The sequence below is a fragment of the Ischnura elegans genome, chromosome 3 (genome assembly GCF_921293095.1).
Source record: "Ischnura elegans chromosome 3, ioIscEleg1.1, whole genome shotgun sequence".
NCBI classification, from domain to species: domain Eukaryota; kingdom Metazoa; phylum Arthropoda; class Insecta; order Odonata; family Coenagrionidae; genus Ischnura; species Ischnura elegans.
Window position 1 is genome coordinate 84,986,525 of NC_060248.1, and position 21,711 is coordinate 85,008,235.

A 21,711-nucleotide genomic window follows, 5' to 3' on the forward strand; every position below is an offset into this window, starting at 1 on the left:
CTACGCCACTGCACCATGCGTTTCCATATGGCTGCACGTATTGCAACCAAAGTTTGCACATAGGTGCATCTCATGCCCCCAGATACCGAAGGGCTACTTTTGGTTGCATCCAACGCGTCCTATGCAACATTTTCTCACTACTGTTTGTTATGACATGTCATACAACTTCTGCGGTTGGACATCCTGCCCGGTAGGCACACACTATGACCACGAATTCCAGGTTTTCTTCTTCTCTGGGTACTATATATATATCCTTCCCGAGCAACACTGGGTGGCCTGATAGTACAATATATTTTTCATGTGGCATTTTATGCAGTGCTCTCAAAATTTCAAAGCATTTATTTTTGATGATTTCCAATTTGGAGACACTTTTCAGATCTCTTTGATATGTGTCATCTTGGACACATTCACAACCATATTTGAACGCAACTCCTCACTTCTTCACAGAGGATATTGATGATGAAAAATCACTTATCATATTCATAATCATAGAAAAACATAAATTTTCATAAAAAATTAAGAAAAATTTGTACCATCATTTCATGATATGTACTTGATTTTTTTTCTAGTCCCAATATAATTTATGCTACAACTGATACAAAAAACTGCACATATATATATTCTGTATAGTCTGTTTTTCAAATCTCCCCAAAATAGTTCTCCCCCAATTGAAAGTCTTTGCCAAAGGCATAACTTGATCCATGTTTTTCCCATGAGTGGCCTTGATAAAAGGAAATGAAAAAGTTCTGCACATATTATGTTCCAGACTGAATTCAAAGGCTTCTAAGTAATACCACTACTGAAACCTAACCTTCTTCTTGGTACCAGGGAGAAATGCTGAGGGAAATTTAATGAAGTATAGCATCTTATGATAAAATCATTGTGGAGCCATTATTATTATAAATTCATAACTGGATTTATTGCATTATTTCAGTTAAAATAGTTACTGGTGATAGAACATTTAATAATAGTTAACAATATATAACGGCCGGCAATTATATTCAAATACATATGTAGGTACAACAGTTAAGGAGCTGGCTATTATTGCATGCTAAAAAATCTTCAATGACAGATATATGGCTGTAGTTAGGGAATTTGGCTGGGGGGATAGGGACATGGGACCACCCCAAAACCAAGGTACATACATACATAGGTTTCTGGCTTTCTAACCCAGTACAGTGAAGTGTGAATGAGGCCAAAGGAATTTTGCCACCTTGCTGAGGCTTGGCCACAGGGAAGGCTGACAGTTCTGTGAGAAGCATGGCTGCCTCAAAATTGATTTTTTGGGGTAGCCACAAGTCCTCTAGGGAGAACCAGCACCACATAGGCATACCTTGAATGGAATGCCCATGAATGGAGAACAACGATCTTGTTGTTCGAAAACAATGTTTTAGCTTGAATTTTCCACTAAATGTTTTAGTCCTTGTGCTGTACAATTTTTCTTGTCTACTAAAGGATGAAGAGTGTGTCACAAATGATTAGGAGCAATGCACAAGAATGGAAGGATTAGAGGAAATACGCTTCACAATTTTTCGAAATGGAAATGAAAAATGGGTTTAGTTATTTTTTAATGAATTTTAGATTAGATTAGATTAGTTGATGCGGTGGGGGATCAGCTCCCAGGGCACTTACACCGGTAGGTCCATTGTGCTTGTGAATTGTTTTAGTGGATTACCTACTAACTTAAATGTCTATATAACTACATGCAATGAGGAGGCAATATAGAAAATCTATCATCATCTAAATATTGAGGAAATGAAAATGAACACAACATATAGCAATAGCCATCTTCAAACTCAGACTACCTTCATAGAGCCAATCTGGAACTCCATGTGATACCAATCCAGGTTTAGCAGTATGAGTGACTCGGAAGACTAATGAGCCTCTAGGTCCAGGCCTGTAGTATATGTCACCATGCATCACCATGACTAGAGCATGCCCCCTGGGAGTCCATGCCGCATACTGCAGAGCTGGATGGCTTGGGTCATCTGGTGTTGGCGTCAATGGGAAAACCTCCCTATCAATCAGTAAAAAAAGTATCAACTCAAAGAACAAACAAATCTCATACTAAATGATTTCCATTTTATGCTAATCAGTCTAATTTAATGGGTTGTTTTCACAGTGATAGAATTAGTCGACCAAACACATCAGAAAATTGATTGATGTAAAGGAGTAATAAAAAGTAATAGGTCATACTCATTTCCTGATCCAAATTGCCATTCGATTTTACTTGTGACATCATTTCACCAAATTAATACGTAAGTAAGAACCGTGAATTGGACATAATTTAGTGATTTGAACCCAATAATTGTATTTATTAGGCTTTAAAGAGGAAGTACTCCCATTAATTACACACGATTCCTTTGAATTAATGGTAAACTTAAGGGGTGGCTAAGTATGGAGGTAATGGTATTGTACTCTCAAGAAGATGAAAGAGGAAAGCAAAAAAATTACATTCTATTATCTTAATAATTGTAATTAATCATCTATCAACTAGGAAAACCGTACTACATAGGTACTATATTATTTTCAAATTTTACATGTACTTTCAATATCATTGGGAGCTCTTATGAGTAAATTTTGAATAAATTAACCTAGCTTTACGTAGATTTTGCCCCCTTCCCAAGTATAGGTATTCACCACTATCACCAGTATCCACAGGTACACTTTTAATACACTTTCAGCTTCATAACATCTTGTAAAAAAAAAGCAAAATAAATGCCCAAATTTATCAGGCAGTTAACAACACAACATAAAGGATACTTCAACAACCACCAGATGTTTTGTGAAACTCCACAGAGCATTGTTACTGAGCACACCGATAGTATTCAACAGATTTAATTTATACTCCACCAGGTTTTTTTAAGCAGGAACCATAGATATGTATATTTACTTAGTATATGGGTACCAGTTGTTTTTAGTAGGAACTTCTTATGCATGAACATGACTGCAAATGGTAGGCTTACAGGGGTGAAGATACCTATGTATATATCTCGATGCCTGCAGATGCAGGCCTGTCGAGAAGGGGAGGTAAGGACTGTCATCAGGGGCGCAGCTAGGAATTAAGGCTGGGGGGATTTAGGTGCAACTAATACCGGGGTGTGTGGGGGTATGGAATACCCACCAGGATAATCGGTAGGTGCGAGATTAATAAATTGCGGAATTTTAAGATAAATGGTTCAAAATGGTGAGTTTAACAGCTTTCTGAGGGATATTTTATTAATAATATCAATCCAATTAAGTAAAATGGATTAAACTCAAAAATATCTCAGAGCTCTGGGGTAGGGGGGGGGTTATCCCCCAATACCCCCCCTCGCTGCGCCACTGACTGTCATTACCCCTGTTGCTGAGATCAGAGAAACCGGCAGTCGCTGGTGATCAGTGATCTCCCTCAAGGGCCCTTGGTGCAGTCAACGATCGTATCAGTACCTTCCTCCAAAAACCTAGCCCTTGTCTTGGTGACCATGCACATTGTGTATAGTGAGATGTGTATAAGAAAAATATCATGGGGAAAGCTGTAAATTGACTTGGCTATTTCTTCCCTCAACATGCAACTTTTCTATCGAACTGAGATACTAACGATAGTCAGGCATCTTAGAATTAGTATTTAATGTAAGTTCTATATTCACTTATAAACTTACTTATTACATCTGTTGGCTACATATTTTTTTAGGCTGGGCAGAGCTTAATGTGGGAAGAGGACCTTTTATAGCGTATTAAACGTGATTGAATGCACCATCACATCAGAGGTACCGCAAGTGTGCAAGAAATAAATTATGTGTGAAAAATGTGTGTGAAAAGTAAATTATTAAAAGAAATATAACGTAAAGTTTGGTATGATAACATGGCAATACTGTTTCAGAGGATTATTTAAAACAACATCATTGAAATCCTTACAGACATTTTAAAAAACTTCCGCGACTTCAACTTTTGTTTGTTTTACCCTCAACTTCTGGTTCAGCTTTCAAATTCCTCTGAAGCACTCAGAGTTTTGGTGGTTGCATATTTTCGATTGTTTTGGTATGCTTAGGTGGATTGAGGGGGGAGGCACATGCCCCCCCTTTAAGTGCCTGGGGGTGGGGGCACAAGTCCCCCACCCCTAGGCACTTAAAAAATAGACAATATTTTTAATACGGTTGTCATTACATTCATTTTATTTTGGGTTTTATAGAGCCTCAATCATTTAATTTAATATTAATAACTTTCATATCAAAATTAAGGGAATATGTATTTTCTACACCAATTGTTGTGATTTGTTTTTAATCTCAAATACGAGAAGACCTGTCAAAACCTTGTGCTCCCCCCAGAAAAAATCCTGAATCTGCCCCTACACTAAGTCATTAATTAATATTGATTTCGTAGAATTTTGGTGGTATTCTTGCTGCCTAATAAAAGAGTAAAGTCATAGCCAGAAAAATAATATTGGTTGGCTTTTGCATGTAGTCAGATAAATATAAAATTGTGATATACCACCCATCTGTTCACTTTGAGGATGTAAAATTAGCGTGCGTGTATTGCAAATATTTCGAGGGCAATTTGAACCTCCTGTCTTTTCCTTGCTACAGTCTAGCAGTGAAGTAGGTGTAGAATTTTGACAGTTTTTGAACCAGTTGCGATAGCGATGACCTCGGAGGTCTTAGTGGTGAAAGTTAATTTCTTGGCTTAGTCTGGCTAATAGGATTACAGGATAAGTGCAATCAGCTGATCTAAGTGAGGGAAGTGAATATGTATTTCTATTTTGGTAGCAGCAAAAAACATTGCACGATTATGAAGAACATTCAGAATATACGGGCTATTGAACACAGAACCCTGTGATCAGTAGCTAAACACTATGCACTAAGCCTACATGCTCCCTCAAGCAAGATTGTCTATCTATAACTTAGTGTGAGGTGGCCCTGGGAAAAGAACTGGCCCTCCTTCCTTGAATGTTTGAAATTCATGTCTGTGGCTTAATTTGAGGTGAGCTCTATGCTCACCTATCCAAACCAGCCTTCAAGTTGAAGCATTGATGGCATGAATGGGTAAAAATGAAAACTCAATTAAAATTATCAGTAATATGCCTTCTTGTATGTGATAAAATGCTTAAGACCCACCATAGGTTCACTAATCCTTGAGTTATTCTCTCTATAATGTTCTTTCTAAGTAGTTTATTTTGTATTATGACTACTATAAAGTTTATAAGAGTTATTTATAATAATAATAACTTACGTGGTTGCTACATCATAGATGGAGTATTGTGCGAGGTATGAGTGCCGGAACAGCTATTGAAAAAATATAGAAAAAATCACATACGATCATTACCTCAGGTTTTCAAAGAAGTCATTTTATTTGAATAATTGGCATTATTGAAAGATTGAAGTGATATTAATAAATATACTGTATTTGCCACTATTTAGTGGTAAATGAATAGATTTTCATTATTGAATTCATCATCAGTGGTATATAAATATGTTTTAAGTGCAGAAAATTGTATGAGAATGAAATTTCATTAGAGAATTCCTTAATCTTCTCCCAGGTTAACTACTTTTGTCTTAAAATCCAACACTTCTTCATTACTTTCATTTTTATTATGTCTTTCCTCTTTCAATTCACATAAGGCCTGCTCTTTACATGATAGAATTTGTGTAATTGATTACTGTATTGGTTTCAAGTACAGAGATTTAACTTCGGTTATAGGCCTTGGACAATATTCCATTTTATTTTCCTCTGCTCCTTGGTAATAGAAAAATATTGACTATGGGTTTTATATTCTAAGCTAATTTTTGCTAATTATCGTCTACTATCAAAATCAGTTTCTTGAGAGCTTCATACCTTTTGGACGTTATGGGCTAGGAGAATGAATCGCCGATCTGGTGACATAGAGAACCTCACAGCATTCAGCCTTCGCTGTAATAAAATAAAAAAAATCATGACACATCAATGCATAACAATTTATTCTGGTGGTTTCTTTCGGGATGATTAAAAATTTTCTCATTCTCAGAAATTGAACTCACTAACTTCTTGTTTCAAGATGCAATTAACTGTGGGAAAATGAATGCTTTTTTTGCAATTCATGTCGTTTTAATGGCATGTGCTTTGTGTCAGCCGCAAGCATTATAAAGCCATCTTGCATTTTTTTCCGTTAAGCCAGTATTACTATTGCTATGTAGAAAATGCTCCATTTAAAATTAAAATGGGCATTCAAAATGAATATGTAGCAATTATCGATACATATAATTAAATTTTAAAAAATTGCCAAATGTAATTGTGTATCAGTGTTTGCGGCATCACTTAACACAATCAATGTGGGACCAGTTTTCATGAACGTCATCAAATACGGCCTTTAAAATAAGAAAGAAAAATAGAGACAGAGGTTTTCACGCCATGACTTCCGTTCAAATACAGTCGGATCCGGATTTAACGTGTTCGCATTTAACGTTTTTCCGCATTTAGCGTTTATTTTTTTGGGTCCCGATTCATTCCCTATTAGGACAATGTAAAAATTATCCGTATTTAGTGTTTCCGCATTTTGCGTTTTTCCGCATTTATGGTCGTAAAAATTTGTCCCGCTCAAAATTTTTTTTCCCGATTTAACGTTTTTTCATTACGGTTCATCCAAATCTTCGAATTTATGCTCATCAACAAGAACACTTTCATGAAAGTTTACCAAGAGTCGATAGAATCTACCGGGGAACGCTTCTTCAACTGCTTTCTTCCGCGAGCGCAGCACCTTCAACTCGCAAGTAGGGTGATTTGTCTTCTCGTTACGTTTCGCTCTCCTTCTGATCCAAACACCAGGCACTTTTTGTATCAGATCCGATCTAATGGAGCAAAGTCATCCCTTAATAACCTCGAACTACCTTATCCTTCACTTCTTGAACTTGACTTCGATGATACGTGACGACTGATGACACGAGTTATCCTCAGAGGGCCGCTACAATAATGGTTTTCTCGTTATGTTTTCAATTGATGGCTTATGCCCCTTTCAACTCTACTACCTACGGGCAGTCGATTATGAGCCTAATATTTTTTCAGTCGGCTACTTTCTCTTTTCAAAAGAGGAGGCCCAATATCATTTGCGCAGTTCACTAGAAGATTCTTTCTATAATTCATTCCAAGGTCAATTTCCACGGAGGAACAGCGAAAGAACCGAGGGAGTGTTTCCCCTGTCGTGATCGTGAGTGATAGCATTCTTTCCCTATGGAACAACATTATTTTATATCGTAATTTAGATATCCCGGAGCCAATTTACCGACATGCGGCTGGTTGATATCGATGTCGATTCAAAAATATCTATCTGGTGCTAATTAAAGTCAAAAGATAATGACAATCGGAGTTTTGACGAACTATCACGGTCCATTACTCAAAATAAATCGCTCATGCTGGAAAAAAATCACCGCATACTCACGGTAGAATAGATGAGCGCGGAAAAATACGAAAATCCGGCAGGTATCCCTTGGTGGTTGACTTCGACATCATAACCCTGACGAAATTGCCAAACTCCAGAGGCACTGACAATTTTTCGGATGAAATCCAGTTCTGTTGAAGATTAAACCTTTTCACTTAACAGAGTTTAGCTAATCGTCATTCAAGGTCCAACCAAATTTTATTAAAAGCTGCCGAGAAACAAGGCGAGTCGGAGTCAAGGTGATCAGCGCGCCGCGTAAGCAACTTCTCCCGGCTCCATTCGACCTGCATATGGCCGCGGATATATGACAACGAATCTGGTGTTATCATCGTGTTATATCACCATCGACTTGTACGCATACTAGAAATAAGATTATACTTTTTTGGATGACCTCGAAATCCAAAATGCGTGCATAGGAGGCTTTTTAAAGGCTCATAAATCCCTTGTTTCGCCGAGGCAACAGAAAACGTTAAGTTGGCAAAATTCCAGAAAACCTCCGTTTTAGCATGTATTAAACGAGGTCAAGATAAGGAAAAAATAATAATTATGCAATAATGAAGTAAAATTGCTTTTGGATAGAGGTTGAATGCAAAAGCGGATCCAGGATAGGGACAATTGGGGGCATAGATATAGAAAACCTCCCGTATAGAAAACCTCCGGTAGTTGAGAATTCGGGATTAGCGATCTTCTGCTGCCCCTTTATTTCACTCATTCCTCATGATTTTTCGAGTACCTACTTACACCTTTTCTTATTATATTAGAAATGCTATAGTCACCTACAGGTCACTTTTACAGAAAAAATTCTAAATTTCATCGAGATCACTGAAATATGCATAAAAATGGAATCACTAATGCGCACAATAATAATCCGTGTGGGAATGCTTTTAAGTTGATGTTTATTAGAATTTTCTTAAAATATTTCATTAAAACAATTGTCATCCTCTCATTACTTATTTTTACTACCCATTTTTTTAAGCCGATTCCTGAAAAGTATTATCCAACCTTCATAGGGCAGAGAACATTTCATTAAAGAATTTTTGCTGCATTCAGCACCTTTTAGGTACTTGAAATAATATTTTTTATTCATAAAAAGCCATTCCAATCATTACAGACCCTAAAACCTGAAAAAATGGCAGGTCCTCATTTAGTGTTTGTCCGCATTTAGTGTTTTAAATTTTGTCCCCCCTGAAAAACCTTAAATCAGGATTCTACTGTACTGCTATTTACAAATGGCCCACACGGGTCAAAAGAGGGAAGCTTGCTGAAGGTCATGCACATGATCGGAAGACTTGGAAGTGGATATTAGTCACATACAGAGGCAAAGAAAGGCCCCCGTCTGACTGGCATAGCACGTCAATTGACGTGCTCCGTATTTCGGCTTGGACGGGACCACGTCAATTGACGTGCTCCGTTCTGAATGTGTTAATGCCTATATGCTGCTTTCAGCTTTTATGCTATTGGCTGCAATTATATCTATTTGAGCAGTGGCGTAACGAGGAATATGCTTTTGAAGGGGATGGGATGGCTAGGGTTGGCAACTCTCCCCCAGGCAACGTCCGGGAAAATTTTAGAAAAATGAGATGCCTGGAAATACATTTTGAATCATTTTGGTACTTAAAATTTAACTTTAAGCAGATGCAGTTATTTAATTTCAAAACAAGGCAATAATTATAAATATTTTTAAAAATTTCTCTGAGGCTTTGAGGGGGGGATCTTTCCCCACATCCCCCCATAGTTACGCCATTGTGTTTGAGTATAGGTATAAGTGATTAGGAATAAATAATTAAATACTGAGTGTATTAGTGTAGCAATGTTATTTGTGAGGTACGTGGGTATGTTTAGTCTCTGAAATGTATAAAAAATCTGTACAGAAAATATTCTATAGTTGGGTCACTTCAGTCACCCCACACCACCCAATGACTTGGATTTTTAATTAAGCTTGGTACTACTTATCATCATTTTACCATCATCATTGGCCAACAATGCTAAAATTGGATCAATGCAGCTTTTACAATCCCATATTCCTTGCCCTTCAATGATCGTCTTCATCAGACCTTCATGTGCCAAAATATGGTTGATTTGGTAATTACATATTCTTGTCATGGTTTACAGAAGACTTCTCTTTCTCCAACCCTTTTTTAGGGTTTTCTCATTACACACTCTGCCCACCCTTTTGATAGTTATCATTCTTCATTTATACCACATTTTGAAAGCTCACTCCATTGATATATCTTCCAGAGGCGGATACAGATGGGGGGTGCAAGGGGCATACACACCTCCCTTGCGGGTCCGTCCATTATGCCAAGCATTGCAGAACCACAATTGTGACCTTTTTATATCATGAGATGGCATTGTATTTTATATGCATATAAACACTTTAATTAAAATTTTCTTTTACTCTGCTTGTGGCTTGATTATTTTTAATTGCGATAAAAGTAAGGATAACTCAAGATAACTTTTGTGCTCCCCCCCTTTAAGTGTTTTCTGTATCCACTAATGATATCTTCTGCTGTCATCTGTCTATACCTCATTACAACGGAGAAACATGCACCATGTATAGGCAATGATAAATCATTTTCTTACTTCTATGCTTGTATTTCCTGCAGTTTTTTGGCGTTGTTCTGCTATTTCTTTTGTACCCTGTTAATCTCTGAGTGCTTGGCTTTTCGGGTTTAAAAATACAGAAAGAGTCCACCCCATTTAGATTCTGATTTCCCAGTTCCATGTGGGTTCTGGCCTGAGAGAGAGATTTGTCTTGGATGTTTTATTTTCAGTAATTAGGTAGGAGAAATTCTCCCCAGACTTATATCTGTCTCATGAAGAAGCGAACGCGTATGTATTCATGCGAACCATTAAGTGAGTGTGAAATATATAATGACGACATTAGGAAACGGAGGTGGATAACGGAAGACCTAGTCTCGAGGTGACTGTTTTCAATTTGACTTCAAAAGAAGAACGTAGATTTGGCTTCAACTGACATGGGAGAGCATCAGCTGTTAGTCTAAGACTGCGGGAATTTAACAAAATAAGGATTTTGGTCAGGAGGGAAAAAATAGAGATTTTATTCACGAGGAGCATTCTGCCTAAATGCGCGTAGTTCAGTGAAACTTCATTCTCAGGAAAGGTTGTCTTTGCCAGGGGGCAGCCAGGAATTAAGGCTGGGGGGGGGGGGGGGGGGGGAGTTAGGTGCAACTAATACCGGGGTGTGTGGTGGTATGGAATACCCACCAGGATAAGCGGTAGGTGCGAGATTAATAAATTGTGGAATTTTAAGGTAAACGGTTCAAAATGGTGAGTTTTACGGCTTTCTGAGCGATATTTTATTTATCCATACACTATTCTATTAGTAATATCAATCCAATTAAGTGAAATGGATTAAACTTAAATGTTTCTCTGAGCTCTGGGGGGGGGGTTTAACCCCCAAAACCCTCCCCCTCGCTGCGCCACTGGTCTTTGCTGGATGAGGATAGCGGAAGCTTGCCGCAGTTACTTGATGTGAAAAAGGGCCAACGAAAGGCGGAAAGGGTGGCCAGTGTCCAAGGAATCAGAGGGGGCCGTGACGGTTGAAAATCACCCAAAATCAGAAGGCGGTTTCGCCTTCCTCCCTAGGTCTGACGAGGCACTTCCTGACGGACCGCCTCGATCACAGGTCACCTACGAAGTTGGCGAGCAAATTACCGGAAACCTGAGTGCTGAATTCGTCGAAGGTGCGAGTTCGGACGAAGAAGTTGAGCGGGCGTTCTTATCGGTTTCACGTGAAGGAAAGGACTCCGGAAGGGATTGAGCGAAATTTCCTTCTTGAACAGTCGGAAAAGTTTTGGTAATGAGATATACACGAGGACTGAAGGGAAAATAGCCACCGAAGTGTGTTGAGTTGTATGATAACTCAGAACTTATTGTTTGAATACCGAAGTCTCATATCATTCAGCCATTGTTGACGAAACCGAAAAATAGTTGTCATGGTTACTGCTGCGCTTGTTGCCGTGGAGAGGTCGGTTCCAGTTAGGGAGACATCGAGGAGGTGCGCGCAGGATCTTCTGAAGGTGTTGAAGACATTCAAGGGACGAATTGAGTCCGAGTATGTCAGAGATGGACGAAAACAAAGCTCAAAAGCCTAATCTATCTACCGAGGAGAAAAGAAGGATGAATTATATAAAGATATCGACCGCTGGACCAGCACTCAAAGTGAGTGAATCGGTGCGGGAAATGCCTGGAATCAGAAACAGTGCATACAAAAACAACGATCCAAGAAGAAAATCACTATGGATTGGTTTACCCGTATCAGAGGCTATAATTATCAGAGGAATTGTAAGCCGAGGATCGTTAAAAACAACTGATGAAGATCCATTGCTTATTGCCCAGGATAAGGAGGAAGAAACAGTGAAGAATATTGATGAGACTTTCAACGTAGGTCCTGCAGAATCCATCGCAGGACAGCAAGAGTTGCCTACAGAGCGCATATCAACAGTGGAAGGGTGGAATACCGTGGAAATAAGTGAGAAATCGGTTTCAGATTCACGTACATCAAGCTTGGAGGAAGAGTCTTGGAATGAATTAAATAGTAATTCCGAAGAACAATCAGAGTACGAGTTGACAAGCAAAATATCACCATCAATAGGTTCTCCAGTGCCAGAGGATCCGGATAGAGAAGAAAGTGTAACGCGAGAAAAGTTGAATGGCAATGATGAGAACTCATTACCTATTGCCCAAGATAAGGAGAAAGGCACAGTGGAAAAAATGGAAGATATAGTCGCGGGAGATAATGAAAAATCTACCTTAAAAAAATCACCATCGATCGGCTATTCAGTGCCAGATGTACCGCATATTGAAGAAAGTTTAACCAGAGGCAAGTTGAAGAGTAGTGATGATTCATTGCCTGTTTCTCAAGATGAGGAGGAAGGGACAGTGGAGCTAGTTGAAGAGAATGCCACCAAAGGCCATGCAAAATTCACCTCAGAAGAGCAAGAAATGCATTCAGAGCTCTTACCAATGGATCTGGGGTTGAAGGCTGCGGAAATAAGCGAGAAATCGGTCTCAGATTCACCTACATCTGGTTTGGAGGAAGAGTCTTTGGACGAGATGAAGAGTATATCTGAAGAAAATGCTGGGTACGAGGTGAAAGGCAAAAAATCACCATGTGTTAGCGCGTCGGCACCAGAGGGCACGCATGTCAAAGAAAGTTTAACTCGAGGGGAGTTGAATGGCAATGATGAGGATTCATTGCCTATTGCTGAGGATGAAGAGGAAGGAGAAGTGGATAGAATAGACGAGAACGTCAGCAGAGACAATGAAGGATTCATCGCAGGTGAGCAAGAGATGCCGTCAGAGCCCGGCTCATTGGGGGATTCACCTACATCTGGTTTGGAGGAAGAGTCTTTGGACGATTTGAAGAGTATATCTGATGAAAATGCTGGATACGAGTTAAAAATAAAAAAATCACCATCGAACGTCTCTTCAGTGTCAGAGGTATCGAATTTGGAAGAAAGTGTAACCCGGGGGAAGTTGAAGGGCAATGATGAGGATTCATTGCCTATTGCTCAGGATAAGGAGGAAACAGTGGATCAAATAGATGAGAATGTCATCAGAGACAGAGAAAAATCCATCAGGGGAGAGCAAGAGATGACTTTAGAGCGCGAATTAATGGAGGAGAGGTCGGAAGTCCAGGAAATTAGCGAGGAATCGACACTTGGTTCGTCTTCATCCGTTTTGGAGGAAGTGTCGCGGTACGAATTAAAGAGTGATTTCGAGGAAAACGCACCGTACGAGGTAAGAAATAAGAAATCTTCATCTATTGGCTCGTCAATGCCAGAGGTACGGGTAGCGCGAAGGACTTCGAAGAGAAATGATGAGGATAGGAAGCGACAAGAAGCTACGGAAGATGATGAAGATATGAGGAAGGAATTGGCCGGTAAATCGAGGGAGAATTTGGAAGAAAGCCCGGAACCCGTTGTCCTGGATGTATCTCGAAGAAGCGTACCGTTTTCAGAACAGTCTGTTAGTGAAGAAAGCGATTCGCTACGGATTACTGTAGTCTCTGATACTCCAAGCATTAAAGGTAGAGTATCTCAGGATTTGAGAAATTCAGCAGGTTCCTCATCAGAAGTGAAGGAAATATCCTCGTTAGTATTAGAGTCTACTGAAGATGGTCTGGTTTTGAGGAAAAGATCATCCTCTAAGTCGAAGGATGATGCAAATAAAAGCACTAATGTCTTAGAAGCATCACGGAGGAGCGTGCCGATTCCAGAACCATCTTCAGAAAATGAAAGCGTTTTACGATGCAGTTCTATGCTTTCGGATACATCAAGCGTCGATGCTAAAACATCTCAGAACTCGAGATATTCAGGATCCTTATCAGACGCGAAGAAAGAATCCTCGTTAGCATTAGGGTCCACTGAAAATTGTCAGGATTTGAGGAAAAGATCGTCCTCTAAGTCTGGGGATGGTGGGAAAGAAAGTACTGGTGTCCTAGAAGAATCACGGAGGAGCGTGCCGATTTCAGAGCGGTCTATAAAGAATGGAAGCGTATTGCGACGGGGTTCTATGCTTTCGAATACATCAAGCATGGACTCGGATACATCTCAGGACTCGAGATGTGCAGGTTCCTTATCAGGAGTGCAGAAAAAATCCTCATTTGGCCAATCTAAGGGGGAAGAAAATTCCGGTTCTGAGAGTTCGATTGCTCTCTCCGTGAAGGGGAAAGAGGCACGGAAGAGATCCAGTGGTAGTGCTAGTGGAGCTGAAACTTTAAGTAGTCATTCAAATGGAGCTGAGTATGTCACAGGAGTCAAGAAATTTTCGTCGGCGCGGAGAAGTTCGGAAAAACGTGGTAGCGTAAGTGAGGAGATTAGAGCAAGCGCATCGGATTTGCCTCGCGAAGAATCAGAAGAGTTGTCGGCTCGTCGTGGAGAGAAGAGGGGAAGCCTTTCAGACGCCAGGAGTGGTTGGGAAATGGGAAAACTGGATAGGGAAAGAGTTTTGTCGGCTGGGAGAGGGAAGGGGGCGGAGACGGAAGGGGTTCGGGAAGAGGGTACGGAGGGAGAAGTTGATGGAGTCGCGGATGAAGTGGGGAGGCAACGGGAATGGACCGGACGTAGGAGTGAAAGTTCTCGGATCAAGTCTGGAGACGGCAAAGGGAGAGGAGACGATGAACCGGAGGAGTATTCGGAAGATTCCGGCGTGGATAAGGCGTGGGATAACGAGAACCGGGAGCAAATGGAAGCCGAGTCTGGCGGAGCGGGTCGGAGAAGGAGGGTGTCGGGCGAGGATGATTCCAAGGGTGCGGTGACGCGCCGCGAGACGGGAGGTTCACTCGGACGAGATGAGACGGAGAGAGAAAATGAGGATGGCCCGGGGGGTAAAAATGGAACGGCAAGCGAGGACGATGAGGACGAAGATGAGGAGTGCGAACCCACGGTCAGTATGAGTTGGCTCCTGGGACCCACCGCGGACGAAATATTGGTGGACTTGATCGACTTGTTATCCGGACTACTTCGCTTCCTTGAAGATCCTGCGTACGAGGGAGGCTGCGGTAATAGGCATTAAAAATCGAGAATGGAAGACGCGGGAAGTAGAAGAACCCAGAAAGGAAAAGGTAGAAGGAAAAATTAGAAAAAAAAAAATAAATGCAAAAAATCAGCTTTATGCGAGCTTAATTTTCAATCAGTTCTTGTGGAAAATTGCATGGACGTTGGAAAAAGTCGTGGTTGAAATAAAATATGTTAATGAAAATTATGTATTTTGTTCCCAAATAATATTTAGCTGTTAAGCAAAAATTATCCTCCTGCACCTTTACCGATGTAGAAATATTTTTAGGTAATCTTCAGCGTGTTGTGTCATTTACAGGTGAATAATTAACTTGATTGAAGCTCCAAATTCTTCCAAATATCTTCGAGGATGCCTGCAGGAAGGTATGAATTCTATCAATTTTTTAATTGCCTGAGGTTATGATTAATAATTAACTAATCTTATTTACCTATTAACGGAGTGTCGCGATGCGAGGAATCAGAGAAAAATATACTTTGAATTAATATGTAGCGTTATTTCTTTGAAGAAGTTTCTCTATCGCTAATTAAAATGCTAATAAAACATTCATTTTACGTTCACATCGAGAAAATCCATCGTTGGAACTATCTCATTCCATTTGCAAAGATAAAAAGGGATTCAAAAGAAGTGGAATCTAAAAATGATACTGCGTAAAAGGTCGGATATTTTTCCTTTGTATTATTTTTCCATTGACCCAATAGCGCGCTTTAATTTTGAAAAGAAGGCACTAAAGGATCTTATCAAAGGAACCTTCTTGCGCACTGAGTTCTTCTTAGATGTCACTTTTCAAGGGTAAATTACGGATGGGGATCATTATTTTATAACTGCGAACTCCTTACTCATTTCTTGGAGTAATCTTCACGTATGTTGCGGTGAAAATTATATCCCTCAGCTTAATATAACGTAATAGCAAACTTCATAGTTGGTTTCATTTGTGTAATTTCTGGATCTCATTAGTGACGATGCAGCACCAATTTAATAAAATCTCTCATTTGCTCTCATAACATTTATTCTGCGTATTTTAATTAAGAGTAAAGTAGGCACGCGTATGGCTTCCAGGTAAAAAGGAGGTTTGTGCGGACAGGTCACGTGGCATCATATTTTGATCAAAAAATAATTTCATCATTTATTAGCTGCTTAAGTAAAATATTCTGAGGAATTGACAGTATTGTATGAATAATAAACTGATTTATTGATTAAACCATATGCATTAAAATGGTTTGAGGGAGAAGACTTCGTTTATTTGTAATTGGCTTATCTCTGAAATGGAGATAAAAGAGCTGTATTCTGTCTTGCAGTACCAAGAGGTGTTAATTTTCTATAACTTTCCATGTATAAAGTAAATGCCAGTTATTATTCTTCTTGTTTTTTATCTCATGCGCATTAATCTAAGTTTGTTGCTTATTAAGCTTGCATTATTATTGAGTGGATGGATTATTTCCAGTGGTTAATTTGATACATTTTTAGAAGCCAGAATTTTTAAGAAAAATATTTTTGCCTTGGTTTTTCTCTCACCTTTTGAATTTGATTTAGAATAATTAATTCTGATTTATGTAATCTATGATTTTACCATAAGTTTGTGTATGATTCTGTCGTTTAGATTTATGTGAAAGTTACAAAATGGTTGAGTATAGATTATTATTAAGCGACATAGTAACATAATCGACATCCTATTAACATCACAATGCCGTACATACATACAGTGATAAATGCCGCATTCATTGTCGCAGCCATCAGTACGCGCTGTAATTATGAGCAGTTTTCTTTCATTTACACGCAGAGCGACTGCCAGTCTTGAATGTGTGTAATGGCTGAATAAATTGTCAACTTAAGTCAGCCGGTCATTGGCGATTGGGATTAGTGTGGGATGCATGTGGGGTACTTACGAATGTTTGGTTGGTCATGAGGACTCGAGAGGAACAGTTGAGCGCGTTGAGAAGACTGATGCCGCCGAAGTGGTCTCTGAACATAAGTTCGTGTCCTGTTGGGAAAAGAATATAATAAAGTTAATCAGGCGATTACGTGCCAAATATCTATTTGTTTTAACAATTAATTAGTTTTTCCATTTAAATTTAATGGCAATCACTAATGTACTAGCAGTGGCCGTGACTAAGTTTTTTCCCAATCGAGAACTCACCAAATCATTCCACTGAGGTAGGTAACTTAAGTGTTATAGCTGAGAGAGTATATTTAGCATTACATACATGAAAGGAAACGGAACAATTTATCCTCACAATATATTTTTACTAAACTTTACTTTTTCATTACTCCATGCATGCTAATTTATCCCTAAGAACTAAATGTTTTATACAAATAATATGGGAAAATTATCTTTTATAAAACCATCCACTCATTTCATCACTAACTTTTCCCTCTCACTCACTTAGTGATTCAAAGACTAGGATGGTTTGAATGGGTGAGATTAGAGCTCACCCAGACTCAGCCACATGCGCATGAATTGCACGCATTTAGGTTAGAGGGGCCAGTTATTTTCGCTGGGCCACCCAGCCATTCGAGGAGTTTTTTATTTTTTATAAATATCCAAAGGCTTTACTGGGGATTGGAACCCAAGGTCCTTCGATCAGATGCCAAGCGCTGCACCACATAGTATACCACGCTCCCCGAATAGGGGGTAAACCCACAAATTTCACCTAGGAAAGGATATGGTGAGAGCCACCTAGTCTAATTTTTCTTTACTTTCAACAGTATTATATTAAACTTTATCCAAATATTGGCAGTTTTATGAGTAAATCACACGCTCTTCGTTTGCAATTGCATATCCAAGTTATTTATGATGTTTTCACCTTTAAAAATTTCCGTTGAAGTTTTATTCAGAATCATTTGTCATAGTATGAAAGTTTCATGCATGAATGCAACGTTTCCTCTGGGTTATTCGCATAGTTTTCCAGTCAGTATATAACACTTTTCATTTTAATTGACCAGCTAAATTAGGGAGTGGCAACAAATTCGGTTCATCTATACTCACGACTGATCTGGAAATCAGTACAATGTTAACAAAGTCGAAACTTATTAAATTACTATCATTAATGCTTTGATTACGCTATTTGCCCTCATTAAACCACCGAACGATTTTATGGCGGTGAAATATATTAATTGAGTAATTTTCTAATCATAATGTGTTGTTTAATAACTCATTGGGTAATTTTCCTAATATTTCAAAGGTAACATTGAATTATCCTATCAGTGAATTTTTTGGGGGTAAAATAATTTCAGTAGATATGATTGCACTGAAATTTGCAAATAAGAACACCGTTAAATTGATTCAGAAATAAGTTGCTATTCATTGCACCTATTCTTTCCTTCTACTTTTGCTACTTTGATTTTTTTTGTAGCCATATCGAGTCAAAAGGGTTATGAGAAATTTTTAATTTCCGTTTCCTCTGGCACATTTAGGATTAATGTATTCTTTTGACAGCTTGGAAATAATTAACGGGTTCGGAATTATTTATTGGTCTGCGCTATTTTTCCCGTTGTTGCATTATGTTTACCTAATTTAAGAGTGAAATATGCTATGCAAACTTTAGGTCCAAGAATATTTTTAGTGTGGGAACCTGCTATGTAAAACACACAGCATGCATTTTATTTTTTTCTTTACCTTTGAAGTATATATGTGAAATCAGACAACTTTGAATTCGTCGTTTCTGACTATAATGACTGCATTTTCGAATTTATGTAAGATGAAGAATTTTTAACGCGTTGCATGTATTGAAATGGTGGTATGTCTTGAAAACTTGCCCAACGCTGAAGTAAAGCCTCGCAATTTTCCACGATTTTAAAATTTATTACGACATAAGTTTCAATATCACCACATCATCTTCAAGGTAAGATGTATTGATATTGAAACCTAGGTTGTAATAAATTTTACAATCATGGAAAATTGGAAGTATTTATTGCAATATGGAAAAATTTCATTCCATCAAGCTGGGATCTTTGGATTTGAAAAGCCTAGAACCTAGCATGGGATGCCATATAAATATTAAGTTGGTGCAAATTTAGCGAGCTGTGACTTAGTAGTTGGCTATTAGAAATATGGTGGTGTCCAATTACGTGGTGGAATCCTTGCGGACGCAGTCGCGTGCACGAGCGCAAAGTTATATATACCAAGCATTAAAATTCACCATGTAAAAAATAATTTGGCTTAGCCGGGAGTCGAATCCGGATCTCCCGATTGCCAGTCAGGTATGCTACAAGCTATCCGGGTTCGAATCCCGGGTAAGCCAAATTATTTTTTTATGGCTAATTTTATAACCATTTGTATATGACTTTGCACCTGTGCGCCTAACTATGGTATGATACCAGTGAAACACTTGACCGGCATTCGGGAGATCCGGGTTTGAGTCCCGGCTAAGCCAAATGATTATTTTCATTTCGACTTTCACCCTTGGTGCATATAACTTAGCACCCGTGCGTGTGATTGCGTACAAACTTGTTCTATGCAGTACTTTGCAACAACTTAAAAAAGGCATAGATGGTTAATATTTTCTGCTTAATACTCAAGAATATGTGCTTTTAGCGCTAGCTGCGCATTTAAATTCAGCCTATTAGAGGGTCAGTCGTCGGATAAGTAAAAATGCAATGCTTCTGGGTCTAAATAATCTACCAAGGAACATAAACCTCAGAGAGGACAGTGCAACGGAAGCAGAGAGTAAGAACAGGGGAGGCAACTGAATATTCTGCAAGGCACACTGACGACGCGACGCAACTATCTAGCATATCGACATTTTTGCCTTAAGTCGCAGCATGTGGCGTTGGCATCCGCGCCAATGAACCCAGGTGCAATCCGAGCCGCACGAATAGCCACCGGTCACCGAGACTCCGTGGTAAAGAGCATGTTGTAAAAGAGGAACATGAACTGCTCGCTCTGCACAGCTATCATAACGTACGTTCAAAAATTCACTTCCCGCAAATGGGATGCAAACTCTGCATCACATTATAACCTTCATATTAGACTCATTCGGCACGTACAAACACAAAAATAAATAAATGCTTTAGCTCACGATGAAGTATTTACAAAATCACTCTGAGTAGAAATTTAATGCCACCTGATGGCATATTTAATCAACTCAAAGACCGTGACTTATGGGGGCGCAGGGGGTGAGCGCCTCCCCTTGCGGGGCCGCCCGAATTGTCGAACATTGCGGTGTCACAATTGCAACTTTTTAAATCGTTAGATGGCATTATTTTGTACACGTGCAGAATCAGTTTAAATGAAAATTTCTTAATCATTGCATGTAATTTGATTATTTTTCACTGACATAAGATAAAAGTATAGGTATCTCAAGATATTTTTTGCGCACCCCCCTCTTGAGTTTCTTTTTATCCGTTACTGTCAAAGACCAAGAGTAAATCGCAATGTAATGGCGACAATATACTACATAAGAGTGTTCAATTTCTTCATTATATCGTATGAATAGAATTTTATTATATTATATTATTGCCTTATATTATTATTATTGTATTATTGCCTTATATTAGAATTAAATTCATGCCTTGGACACGTGTCCAAGGCATGAATAGTGACGACTCCAAAGATACTCTTCGCCTTGACGTCATCCTTCTTTATTGCATTGAGACTCGAATGATTTGCTCATGTGGAATTTTTGCACTTGGGAACTTTTCGCATTGTGGAATTTCCGCAAAATCTGTGAATCTGCAAAGATCGTTGGCTATCCTGCAATTATTTCCTATTTTTTTAGGTACAAATAAATAGCTAATGACGGTATAAACGTCGAAACTAGTTGACAGTTAAAATAAAAACATTGCCGAGTGCCCCATATTTTTTCATTAAATTTAGGCGCTCAGGATTTCGTTGTGCATAAATTTGCTTGCTTTCATTTAAACTGTCTTTTTGTCGTGGCGTAGTAATGGATGATAACTTCAACGATAAATATCTCACCATTAAGTATGAAAAAATACCAGATGATGGCTCAGTGAGCCGAAACGCGTTGTACGCAGTAAAAAAATGTGGAAAAGTGCTACGATCTTTTATTTATTTAAATATGGCGCTATGTCAGTGATAGTAGTGTAGTTAGAAAGCGCAGGACTGGCGAAGATGAACTCTATGTTAAAATCAGTGAGTATTGAAGAGAAAAAGATCTAAAAATAAAGTTTTTTTATGCGTTGCCTCTGCTTCGACTTAAACAGTCTTTTTGTCGTGGGATAGAAATGGTTGATAACCTTTTGGAGAGGTTTTTAAAGAATAGTAAAAGTAGTGTAACGGTTATTCAGTCCGCTTGAGCGTTTCGCTCCATAAAAGTTCTTTTATCACTATATACTCCTAAAAAATGCTCAAGTTATTGCATCGTGATCAATTAAAGAAATTGATATTTTCACCTTGAGATTGGAAACTGCAATATCTGACCATGAAATCGAAAAAAAAAATGAATTTATAACATTGAAATATGTGTAGTTGTAAAGCGAAGGATTGGCGCATAAAAACACTATGTTAAATTATTAAAAAGGAAATAATCGAAAAATAAAATGTTTTAGTGATCCTGCGACTCTCCCCATTTTTAAAATATATTTTCGTCAATTTCAAATTGCATTTTACATTTGTTTGAATAAGTGCTTTTGTTTCAGACGATTTTAAATTTCAAACGAGTTTTATTACGAATATTACATAGTTTTCTAAGATATGTAAGATTTGGATTAGAATGTTTTGGTCGCACGCTTCCAGTGAATCCAGTGGAAAACAATCCTTCGCTCGCAATTGCTATCCTCTCGCACCCTACCATTTCGTCAGTATGTTATGTCAATGGACT

At 38.7% G+C, this 21,711-nt stretch overlaps 1 protein-coding gene across 4 annotated transcripts in view; it reads right to left on the reverse strand.

The window, feature by feature from the left end:
* Positions 1-21,711, reverse strand: part of LOC124156105 (dipeptidyl aminopeptidase-like protein 6) — a 227,594-nt gene that overhangs the window by 27,536 nt on the left and 178,347 nt on the right. For all 4 annotated transcript variants that reach the window (XM_046530435.1, XM_046530434.1, XM_046530433.1 and 1 more), the window contains exons 3-6: positions 16,816-16,910; positions 5,812-5,886; positions 5,209-5,261; positions 1,806-2,017 (exon numbers count right to left, since the gene is read on the reverse strand). In XM_046530435.1, the coding sequence (XP_046386391.1) occupies positions 1,806-2,017; positions 5,209-5,261; positions 5,812-5,886; positions 16,816-16,910 (435 nt within the window). The remainder of the gene's footprint in view (positions 1-1,805; positions 2,018-5,208; positions 5,262-5,811; positions 5,887-16,815; positions 16,911-21,711) is intronic.